Source organism: Pteropus medius, unplaced genomic scaffold, assembly GCF_902729225.1.
Source record: "Pteropus medius unplaced genomic scaffold, Ma_sr-lr_union100, whole genome shotgun sequence".
NCBI lineage: Eukaryota > Metazoa > Chordata > Mammalia > Chiroptera > Pteropodidae > Pteropus > Pteropus medius.
This window is the reverse complement of record NW_024352149.1, coordinates 3,712,242-3,724,462: the sequence shown is the minus strand read 5'-3', so window position 1 is coordinate 3,724,462 and position 12,221 is coordinate 3,712,242. Positions and strand designations below refer to the sequence as shown.

Genomic DNA, 12,221 nt, shown 5'->3' with positions numbered 1-12,221 from the left:
GCAGAAAAATGCTTTGCACAAGACTTTCGTTTGGTGTCACTTTTATTTATCCAGAATTTAAATCATCTTCAGCATCATAATTGTCAAAAGATACCATCTTCAAAGCGGAAAATGTTATTTCTTTAATGAGTGAGAAAGGAAAATGTGAATGAAAACATCAGTGTACTAAAATTAGAAGGGAACTTTTTTATCATGTGTGATTTGGGGTTTTCATGGGGTTCTCCTGAAAAAATGTAGGGTTCCTTGAAAGGAATAATTGCGTCAGAGTGCTCAGGTTACTCTGAAATGGATGTAAATTCAATCTCAAAGTTTATCATAAATCATAAATACGCAAGCATGATCTATTTCCCTACATCACTGGTTCCCTCCTCTTTTTTTTATTCCAAGCTGGTTATCAGGGAGTAACCTGAGACCAAAAGAGTTACAACCTGGTGGCTGTAGCTATAGAGCAAAAACAAATTCCACACAAAATTTTATATTTGCATATATACATATATAAAAGATGTCTTTTATCTGTACACATACCTTCAAACATATTTCTGAAATGTATAATCTTTCAAGTGAGCATATTTCAGCATACGTGTGCTCAGACGCTCATACTACAAAGGACGCGCTTTCTACAAATGTTGGGAAACATGACACTGTATAATTCAAGATAAGTTTTCAGATTATGAAGGAAAAGCAGAAGCCTATGCAACGAATACTTCTGATATTTAATTTAATCCATGAAGTATGCCATTTTAGGACTTAATTAAATAAGAAACCTCTTGGGTTGAAATCTGTAAATATTTTCGGGGAGTATTGAGACTCAGGAAATGTTCTGACATTTTGTGTGTTTTACTTTGAGGTCCTTAGGAACTGCGATTCCAGTTTTGATTTCCCCAGTGATATCAGAACACTTCCTCATTATTAGTTCCTTTGTTAGGAATTAATATTCAGGATGATTTGCTCTCCAAACTCAATGGCACAGTTGCCCTCCTGGGTCATTTGGTGTCTGTGTGAACATTGATTTTGTAATGGCTAATGTCAGTGTCATCACCCTGGTGACACCTCCCTCTCTCTCCATGCCTTCCTGAGACTATCCCTTGATTAGGTTCTAACAACACCCTGGCCTTCCTGCTTATAGCTGATGGCTTCTTTGCCTCATCAAAAGCACGTTAACAAAGATCCTTATGAATGGCCGTTTGCATCTCTTCTGTGCTAATTTATTGGCCCTTGGGTTTTAGATTGTAACTTTCCTCTGACTCATTCACACATTCTGTCCCTCCATTTTATTTCTGACTATAACATCAAAATGTGAACTTTTATAAAAATGTAGAAATATGTCAAAATGTTTAATATTGACATTCATCTTTTATGTTTTATATGTAGTTTTACCTTAATAGTGGTATAGCCATATAGCTATCTGCCTTAAAAGAGGAAAGTTCAGCACAGTTGATCTCACTGAAAATGTTACACTTCTGTGTATAGATTATTATACATATGTATCAATTCTGTGTCCCTAAGAAGACAGGTTTGAATTGAGCATCATAGTAAGCTTCCTGGATAAATATTTTCTGGCTATTATAGTCTTATTTGTGACAAATGAAAACAAGTAGAACTCTAACCAAATCTAAGTGAACAAATAATAATAAAAATTTAATTTATATTAATCGAATTTGCTTTCCCTATAAGCATGCTTATAATTAAAGTCATATTTCATTATAATTTACTGTGTCAGTAGCACTAAGTTGGTTTTGGTTCGAAAATTCACCATTGACAGTGTCAGATCTAGCATTATTCTCCTTTAAAAAAAAAAATGGGAAAGATACATTTTGATCTGATATTTATTTACCAGATACAATTTGAAATAGTTTTTAGAATCCAATAAATATTTACTCCCCTTTCTTCTGTTATTGGAAACCTTCACATGAAAAGCATTTAGAATTTGTGCGACTTTGAATTTTCAGAACTTGGAAATTTTCAAAGAATAATGGTTTCTATAATGAAGTGGGTTGTCTTTATATGAAACTTCTCCCTACTCCAAAAGTAACTTATTTAAGTAAATTAGCTTTATTGCTAGAAATATGGTAATAATTTTAATCTTCAAAATATTGCAAGTAAAGAATAGAAGTCAATACTAGAAAGAAGAGTTTAAATTTTTTTGAACCAAGGAAGTTGTAAAACAAATTAGTGGGGTTTTTTTATGAACAGAAAAGCCTAAGAACTATGTGAAAGTATGCATGAGCTTGTTAATAAGTTCTTAAATTTTAAATAAATGTATATGAAATAAAATTTTAAAAATTTATAGGTAATAAAGAAGAGACTGATTGGGCCTTTAAAAAAACTAAAAATAAAAGATATCTTCTTGTATGTTTTAATGTTTCTTATATAAAATAGATTCAAGTATAGAAATCTTTAAAAAAAATAAATATATATTAAATAGAATAATAAATTTAAGAGTGAACACAAAATTTGGGAAACAAATCTATTAATATTTAAAGATTTGCTGCTTAAGGTAAATTTATTCTTTTGACAAGTCATGAAGAAAGCTTCATTTTGGCTCACTGTCTTTCTCAATAAGAAGGGAAATCCTTATTCAGGCCATCGAATGAACCCACATATTTTTTGAAAAGGAAATTTGTATTTATTGGTCTACGTATATGTATTGACATACAACAGTAGGTTGTTCTAAGAAGTGTGTGGTTAACAGGTTCCTGATTACAGATTTGCAGAATATCAACGTTATCATAATTCAGGAGACAACTAATCTGATTCATGCCCCTATGATTATTTTTAATCTACATCATTCTATCCTCAAAACCAAAGATATATTTTATGTAAAAGAACACTGTAGGCACAAGGATGTTAATCTCTTGCCTCTCCTCCTTATAGATCTCTTCAAGGAGGTGGCGGGGCCAACAGAAATGTGTGACCAGAGGCAGCTTGGCCTCTTACTTCATGATGCCATCCAGATCCCCCGGCAGCTTGGAGAAGTAGCGGCTTTTGGAGGCAGTAATATTGAACCCAGTGTTCGCAGCTGCTTCCAGCAGGTAAACACAACAGATCACTGGTATGTAAGGTGTGTTGGAGAAGAGTATTGAGAATAATCTGAGAAATGGAACAGGGAACTTAGGCTGGAGCCAAATGGTGGAGGACACTGGGTACCATCCCCTTAAGTTTGTGCTTTACTTCTTAAAGCGTGTTTGATTGGAGGAACAGCCACCCCCTCAAGGAGACTTACTTGCTTGTCAGTGTATAACATCCAGAAACCTTTAGCATGTGCTATCAGATTGCTGTGATTCGGCCTTGACTTCGCCACAGCCTCATCTTTTGTCACTTGTCCCCTCTTTCTCCCTGCTTTCCAGCCATACTGTTTTAGTTCCTCCATCCCTGCCTTACGACCTTTGGACGTGTGCCCCCTGTTGAGAATGTTCTTCTATATCCTCCACCCACAGCTCCCTTCTCATCACTAATCCTTCCTTATTCATTCTTTAGATCTTTGCTTAAATCTCACATCCTCTGAAAATCCTCTCGTCCCTTCAGATGAGGTTATGTGTCCCACTACATCCACCTGAACTACCTCCGCCTTTGTATGGTGCTCATTACAATTATAATTACATACTGAATTGTGTAATTGGTTGTTTAGTGTTTCTTTTCTTCTATTCAAACCTAAGCTCCATGCACAAGGCCTTTTTTATCTCTTTACTGTTGTATCCCTATGTACAGTGCCTTGAACATCATAGCTAAATAAATGAATAAAAATGCCCTGAGTTCCTTGTAGGCAAGATTTCTTAAATACATAAATTAAAGATGTTATTAAAGTAGCAGTATTTTCTTTGAAAACATATGTACTAAAGGAGAATGATTATAAAATTTTATATGGGTCTAACTTACTAATGATAAACTGGAAAAGCATTTTAGTTTCTTTTTAATGTTTATTATATATGAAAGCATTTTAGAACTGTTACTACTGGTGCTGTAAATATGCATGAAGTTCAAGCCTGTAGACATTTTCCCAGAATGTAACCACTGCTTTGTCATTGCTGAGGGGAAAAAAAAATGCTCACGCCATCTCTTTAAGGAGAACTGATGTTATGGATTATTATGTTTTATAATGACCCTTTTTCTTGTTTTAGAGATACAAAAAATACCAAATAAAAATTCTAAATATTACTTTCCCATGTACAGGTTCATAGAACGACCTTGACAAAAGCAGGAGAAAGATGTTCGTACAATTTTAACTTTGCACATATGAAAATTACTTAATATTAAGATTTGAATAGGGACTAAGACATTTCATGTAATTTATCTTGACAACTTCGGAAATCTGGCAAAGTATATTTACAGTAATATGCCCTCCAGAGTGATAACATAGCAGGACTGGAGCAGGACACAGAAGTAACAGTTTTTATTGAGCATTTAATGGCCTTCAAGTTTGGGAAGTTTTCGATGAATTTTTACTTTCACAAATTCTTACTGTCTTAGATGAATGAATTTTATAGAATTAAAGTGTTTATGTGACAATAGTACTTAGAATTTTTTTTTTTTTAATGTAAGAATTAAGGTATTGGGATATTTTTCTTCTTCCTAGGTGACAATTTCTGCTTTTTATCTTTTTAAATTCTAAAACTTTTTTCCTTGAAGAACCTTAACTATATTGTGATTTATCTGACCTGGAAAAAACTATATAACTTTCCTTTTACTTGAGCACAGATATTCAGAATATTATACACCAACAACACTTGCCACAATTTAAATAAAGAAATTTTCTTCATTTTTAATATATTTGTTTCTTCACCAGAATAACAACAAGCCAGAGATAAGTGTGAAAGAGTTTATAGATTGGATGCGTCTGGAGCCACAGTCCATGGTTTGGCTGCCAGTTTTACATCGCGTGGCGGCAGCTGAGACTGCAAAACATCAGGCCAAATGCAACATCTGTAAAGAATGTCCAATCGTTGGATTCAGGTAAGCCGATCTACAACCAGAGGCTGCAGGAGACTATTTTCTGTTCTGTCTGTGTCGTCGCAGTGTATGTCTGTCATCTCTTTTATTTATTCCCATTTGGGAGTTTGCCTCCTAAATAAATGAGAGTTTCTGCATATTCTATCTATCTAAAAATGGCGTTCTTATAGCCACTACATGAATTTACTTATCATCATTATTATTGTTGCTATTTATATTATTTTGCTCCAGAATGAGAGTTTTCTGAATTTCTATTTACATAGGTCACAGAAATGGTCACTCATGATGACATTATCATGATATCAGAATTATGATAATGCATGATTCATTACACATATATGGCCTGGATGGAATTTGGTCATGTCCTGAGGGTCAAACTTAGTAAGCAGAGAGCAAAATTTAAATATTAAATAAGAAGTAATTGAATTACTTGTGTTATTTCTGCCAAGTTTGGTGTGAAGTAGATTAACCCTACTATTCACCTTTGCACGAGGGGCACTGCTAAAATACTTTTACGTCATCAGTGTGTCAGGTTCATCAGTTTGTGGTCCCAAAGTGGACTGTGTAGGGTCTATGGTTTGCCCCAAGATGAAGTGTCTTGGCTGTCATGATCTTTCTACGTCTTTGTCTTAAGGTAAGTATGCATTAGACCTCTATGAATGTACTAGAACATACTATGTTTCTCTCCTGGGAAGAATCTAGAAAATAGCCCTAGTTTAATTTGGAAATCTGTTATGAAAAAACACAAGCTTATTTAGCAGTGGAACTCAAGGTTTTATATGTACCTTTCATTTATACCTGGAGAGGAATTAGCTAAAGTGGTGATTCTCTGTTGGAGAATCAATCAAGATGGCCAGGTTGGTTTTGTTGTATATAGTATCAATATCAGTATCCCGAATTAAACAAAGTTGCTTTCATTATGACTGACTTTATCAGCATAGTTTGTATGAGGAGTACCGTTGCGTTCTCTGGGTGTCTAAGAAATAGAACTCAAATTTCCCTTTCTTTTACAAATTTAGAGGGCCTTGGTACCAGTGAGGCTGTAGATTCTAAGAGGATGGAAAGGCAGGTAGTGTGAAGCAGAATCAGCATGAGGATAATGCATGCCCCAGTGGAAGTCAAAGAGCAAACACTGGATAGAAAGGGGAAGACGGAAAAGGTACAGTTTAAATGCAGCTGGTTTCTTGGAGAGGCTAAGTTTGAAGTACCTGGTAGACACAGATGGACAAAAAGAAAAATAGTTGGAACGTAGCAAACTCAGGATACTGGTGGGAAGATAATCCAAATGAGAGATAGAATCATCAGAGCTAATAATCGCTGCTGTTTTATCAAGTGCTTACTGTATGCCAGGCACTGTGCTAAAATGTGTTGCATTTGTTATTTCATTTATTCTTTTAAAAACCCTGTAATATTGTTAGGATTATCTCTACTTTGTACATGAAAGAACTAAGACTCAGAGATGAGGCTATTTGCCCAGGGCCAGATATTGATAAGTGAAGACAAAGCTGGGATTCAAACATGATCTTTTTGACTCTGGAGTTCATGATCTTAGTCAATATTGTATTTTTTAAAAAGCAGATTAGATTTTTAGAAGAGAGATTTGACGTTAAGCAATTAGATGATACTGAACAGAACAATTGATTTAGGACATTGCTTATTAGACAAAAAATATTAAACTGTATATAAAAAATAATGTGAAACCACAGGAAACATCCAGATTAACTAACTTGGGAAGACTGGCTTATAGAAAACCAGTCATATGTAGCCACTGCTATAGTCCAGATATGTGTTAAGGGACCAGATTTCTCAGAGGCTATGGACATGGAGAGTGAGGACAGGACAAAAGACTCAAAAAAATTAGCATTTGATTGAACCTTTAAAGCTTTATTTCTTAAATAGAAAATGACCTGAAACAACTGTATCATAATATTGAGATTTAACAAAGCTGAGATGTGGGTGCGTGGGTGTTTATCATTTTCTCTACTTTTGAATAAACTTGCAATATTTCGTAAGAGAAAAAGGAAAGAACAATTACAAAGGGTGAACTATGTTAAGTGTTGAATTTTAGATGTTTAAGTTTCCAGTATCACTGTAAAGTTCATATGTAGATGTCTCTAATACAAAGATGTGCAGCTGACCAGGTGGTCAGGAATCAAAGTGCAGCAGGATATTCAGGAGGCAACGCATTGAGAACGAGTCTGGCTGCTTATGTATGAATACCGGATTTACTGTTTCACTATATGACTTTGGATAAGTTGCCTGGCCTTCCTGAACTTGGGTTTCTTCAATTTCAAATCCTGTGAGTGTTTCCTTACAGGAATAGTCAATACATGGAAAGACTAGTGCGATACCTGTCACAGAAAGAGCAGGCATTCAATTTTTTTTATTACCAATAACTAATAACCATTAGCAGGATAGTAGTTCAGCCTCAGGTGACACTGAACTGTTTGTTGAACTGTCGCTGAGCTGTTCCATTAAGTGAAAATACCAGAAAAGCCTGAAAAATTATGCTTAGTTGAAAGCAAAGTCGAAAAGAGGGGTATAAAAAGGAAAGAAAGATGATCAGGGTTCTTCGGAGAAGTAAAGAATTATAATGTAGAAATAAAAAAGAGGGTTTTCGAAAGATGGTAGAGGAGTTGGGTAAGTGCAGCAAGGAGAGTCTTTTTTTTTAATATATTTATTTTTTATGGTGACATTGGTTAACGAAATCTGATAAGTTTCAGCTGTACATTTTAACAGTAAGGCATATGTATATTTACATCGTGTGTTCACCTCCCATAGTTAGATTCCTTTCTGTCACCACATATTTGACCCTTTTTACCCCATTACCTCCCTCCTCCTCCCTCCAAGATCATATTTAAGAACAGACCTTTGATTCACATGTCTTCAATAATTTTTTTTTGGTCTATTCATTTTATTTTATTTTATTTTTTTTATTTTTATTTTATTTTATTTTGTTTTATTTTATTTTTTTAGATGCATTCTTCTGCTATTGAGGTTGCATTATGTAAGTTTCTAGATACGTTCTTTTTTTATTTGTTGTTTTATTAAATATATTAGATTGACATTGGTTAGTAAAATTGCATAGGTTTCAAGTTCAGTCTTTAGAAATTTTTGAGAGAGAACTCTCTCCATGTCATGATAAGGATGGAAGGTAGGTCTCAGGCTCAGAAAAATAACAAGGTTATTATGTGCAAACAACTTGCTTAGACAATCTGGCTACAGCTTGAAGAAAATATGTCAGTATATTGAAAATGGGAAGATGTTACTTGCATATATATTTTCCCAGTTTTCTATTTTGAGAATATAGTTCATTTAAAATTTTTAATTTCTGAATGGAGAAAAAATATGCCTAGAGTTGATAAACCAGACCAAGCAAAGCTTTCTTTAAACTAATGGCAATTTAATGATTACACAAAGATTACACATGGAGGGAATCAATGTAAGAACAATTCCAATAATAAAACAAGGCCAAGATAGAATGGGTCCAATTAGCTCTTAGATAAAAGGTTATCTCTTTCTCTGAGCTACCAGGAAGAGTGAAGAACCAGCTTTAGAAATAAAGATAGAGGAGTATGGGTATTATAGAATAACGTTAACTTCGTCCAAGTTGACTCTGTAGCAAGCTACCACTTTAGATATATTTGTTTTTCTACTGCACTTTTATAAATACTGCTATAGTTTTTCTATAGCTACTTCCATGTTAAATTTTAATTAAATCTTAGATTTGCAGTATGTTTCGCAAGCTGGGAATTGTTTTAAAGGATTATATACCACTGTTTAATATAAGCATAAATATATTAGAAGTTTAGTTTTCTTTCATTTTTTTAAAAAGAAAACCTGTAATAGGAATCCAGGACAGAATGTTGCCTTCCCAGTCATCTAGGTCCACCATTCCCTCCTCCCCGCCAACTTCATTGAGATATAATTGACATGTAACATTGTGTAAAGTTAAGATGGTTAGTGTGTTAATTTGATACACTTTCTGCAAAATGATTACCTCTATTGTCTTAGCTAATGCATTATGTCACATAATTACCATTTATTTTTTGTGGGGGCACATTTAAAATCTAATCTCTTAGCAACTTTCAAGTATATAATGCAGCGTTATTAACTATAATCTCTATGCTGTCCATTAGGTTCCAGGAACTTACTCCTCTTATAACTGGAAGTCTGTACTCTTTGACCAACATCCCCCCTTTCTTAGTTCTGGCTTTATGTTCTGTCATCCTTAACATGTGAAGGTCATGTTCCATCTTCGAGGTCACTTCATGCTAACAGAATGGCTCTTTGTAATGCCAGATCCGTTTTCCAAGAAGGGAGAAGAGGGACCATGCTTCTTCCCAACTGAGTCAATCACCTGAAATTTCAACTAGAAACCCCACCCAGTGACTCTGACTTGTATTGCTCTGGTCATCACCATCAGCATGAGAGACTGAGAAATCTAATTTTAACAGAGACCACTACCTACTAACAGTGCAAGGAACTGGTTCCAATGAAGAAAAGGAGAATGACTTTATGCCATGGAGTGATCAGCAGTAAACAAAACTTCACTTAGACAAGAAGATGCCATTCATATTAGTCAAGTCATGCTGATAAGTTAAGAAATATTAGTGAAGGTGAATGTTTCACACCAGGTTGCTACCCTGCCAAAATAAGGTGGATGTAGTATATACCAACTGCTTTTCTTGAGATCTATTTGCAAGAGATTTTTGCAGATCATTTTAGAAGCTACTCAGCACTTAATAGTTTACAATATTAACCTCATAGGGCCTTTACGTTTTGTTTACATTTTCATTCCGTTAGTCCTGTTACTTATTATTTTTTTTCTGTGGATACGAATATATTTATGTTCTTACTATCTGCCATTCTGGCACGTGGAGGATCTTGGGAGATATTTTCTACTTGTATGCAAAGAAACTTAACATCTAGAGTTTCTCTCTTCTAAATAAGATTTTGCAAATGAAGGGCAATGTACAATATCCTTCTGGGGTAAGAGATTTACAAACACTGCTTCCATTCAAAAATGCATTGTGAGCAAGGTTTTAGTTTGCTCTTCATCACAGTGTTTTCCTTGCTTTTTAATTTTTTTTCCTAATGACTAGTTTAAATCAAATTTTAAAATGCTCATTGTAGAAAAGTAATACCTTTGTGAGGGAATTTTGACAATTATTTTATATTGATAGTATAATCCATATTTGAAAACTTCAAGTTAATAATCGTGACTCTTTGCCATTTTGCATTCAAACAGTAAGAAACTCTTTTGACATGGATATTTGTCTTCTCATCGTGTTGAAACAGATGGACATATATTTTAGAGACTTGAACTCCAAAAATTTGCCTCTTTTTTTTTTTTCCCACTTGAGAGATGTTGCATTAATTTCCCTTGTGAAATTCAAGATTCTCTTTGTCCTAATTTGGAGCTAAGCTACTAAGCAAATTCCACATTTATGGCCAATATACCTTTTGTTTCCGTGGTGATTTGGATAAATGAAATTTCTTTCATAAATGATTGATTTGGACTAAATAATAGGCATGAGAGCCAATGAACTTTCTTTTCTTCTCTCTAGGTACAGAAGCCTAAAGCATTTTAACTATGATGTCTGCCAGAGTTGCTTTTTTTCGGGTCGAACAGCAAAAGGTCACAAATTACATTATCCAATGGTGGAATATTGCATACCTGTGAGTATCGATCAAGTCACTGCTTTTTGTTTGATTGTTTGTTTGTCTGTTTTATTTTTAATATATTGCTTTTAAATTAACTAGTATCTAAAAGTATTCAGTTTATTTTGACTTAACTTTTTTGGAAAAAATTACTTTCAAGATTGCTTAACCATACTTTTTTTTATTATTTTGTTTTATTTTAAGTAAATATATCTATGTTGAATTTGTTAACTCAGAATAAGTATGCTTTATAGAGGAAAATTAATTAATTAAAATTTATTTACATCTGTGTTTTAATTTTAAACAACTTTCTTGGCAGCAAGCTCTTAAGAGCTCGTGCTGACATACATTGAAAATGATACTGTGTGATGAAAAATCATGTTTCTTTTAGACGTATTTAAAATGTTTTCATAATTATATATTTACGTTAACAAAATGTAGAAAATGGAGAAAGTAAAAAAAAGTCCATAAAGCTAGCTCCTGGATAAACTACTTTCTAATAATTTTCCATGTCTCTGATTTTGTTAAAATTTTATTTAGTTTTATATTTATGTAATTTTTGACCCTTTTTTTTTCACTGAACGTATTGTATAGTAAGTGTTCTCCCATGCTGTCATAGTATAATTTTTTCTTATTACAGAATATTTTATTGAGTGAAATACTCTAATTTATCTAACCATTCTCTTAAATTTGGACATTTAGCTTACTTTCAATTTTCTGATATTATAAATAACACTCGAATATCTTTGCAAAGATAGCTCTTTTCATATATTACATAAATTACATTTCCATAGACTAAAGTACTAATAATGGATGATTTGGGTCAAGGAATATGAGTTTTTTCATGGATAAAATGCTTCATGTAAAGTTATTTTCCGAAAGGGATTTGTGCCACTTTACATTATTGTCAAGTTGTGTTAATATCCTGATTTTACTACAGCCTCACTAACATTGGATACCGATTCTTTTTCTTTTGATCTAAAGCTATTTTCCCTGAAATTATCTTCATTTTCTATCAGCAGCTATTTTTCAGCCTCCTTCCAAATAGCACACCAAAATTTATTCATAGAGCTATACATTTTCTTTGGTTTAGGGAATTTAGTTACTTTTTTGGATCAAAAATTGACAGAAAGGCAGCAATACTTATAAAATATACACATATAAATCTCACTCAAATTCTTAGGTATCTTCTCAAATAAATAGGTATTCTATATATAGGGGAAAACCCTCTAGACAATGTTGCAGAATTATAATAGATGACATACCCATAGTACATAATAACTTCAACTAGGGAAAAAAAAATTCCCCCAAGAAAATTGGTGGAGCACCATTTATTACTATGATTAACATATTTATTCACTCAGCAAATAAATTTTGAGTACCTATCATGTGTCAGACTGTTCTGGGCTCCGATAATTCATCAGCGTGCTATCCAAATAGACAAGATTACTGCCTCTGCTGCTACTTTGCATTTAGGAGGAGGGCATGTGTGACATTGAGCAAGGAAACAAGTACATGAGATCATTACAGATTGTTGTTAAGTGGCTTTAAAAGAAATAAATGGATAATGATAGAAGATTAGAGGAGGCACTTTAGATAAAGAAATCAGG

At 33.6% G+C, this 12,221-nt stretch overlaps 1 protein-coding gene across 11 annotated transcripts in view; it reads left to right on the top strand.

Moving 5' to 3' along the window:
• Nucleotides 1–12,221, top strand: part of UTRN (utrophin) — a 446,059-nt gene that overhangs the window by 395,468 nt on the left and 38,370 nt on the right. For all 11 annotated transcript variants that reach the window (XM_039846978.1, XM_039846975.1, XM_039846976.1 and 8 more), the window contains 3 exons: nucleotides 2,875–3,032; nucleotides 4,784–4,950; nucleotides 10,518–10,629. In XM_039846978.1, the coding sequence (XP_039702912.1) occupies nucleotides 2,875–3,032; nucleotides 4,784–4,950; nucleotides 10,518–10,629 (437 nt within the window). The remainder of the gene's footprint in view (nucleotides 1–2,874; nucleotides 3,033–4,783; nucleotides 4,951–10,517; nucleotides 10,630–12,221) is intronic.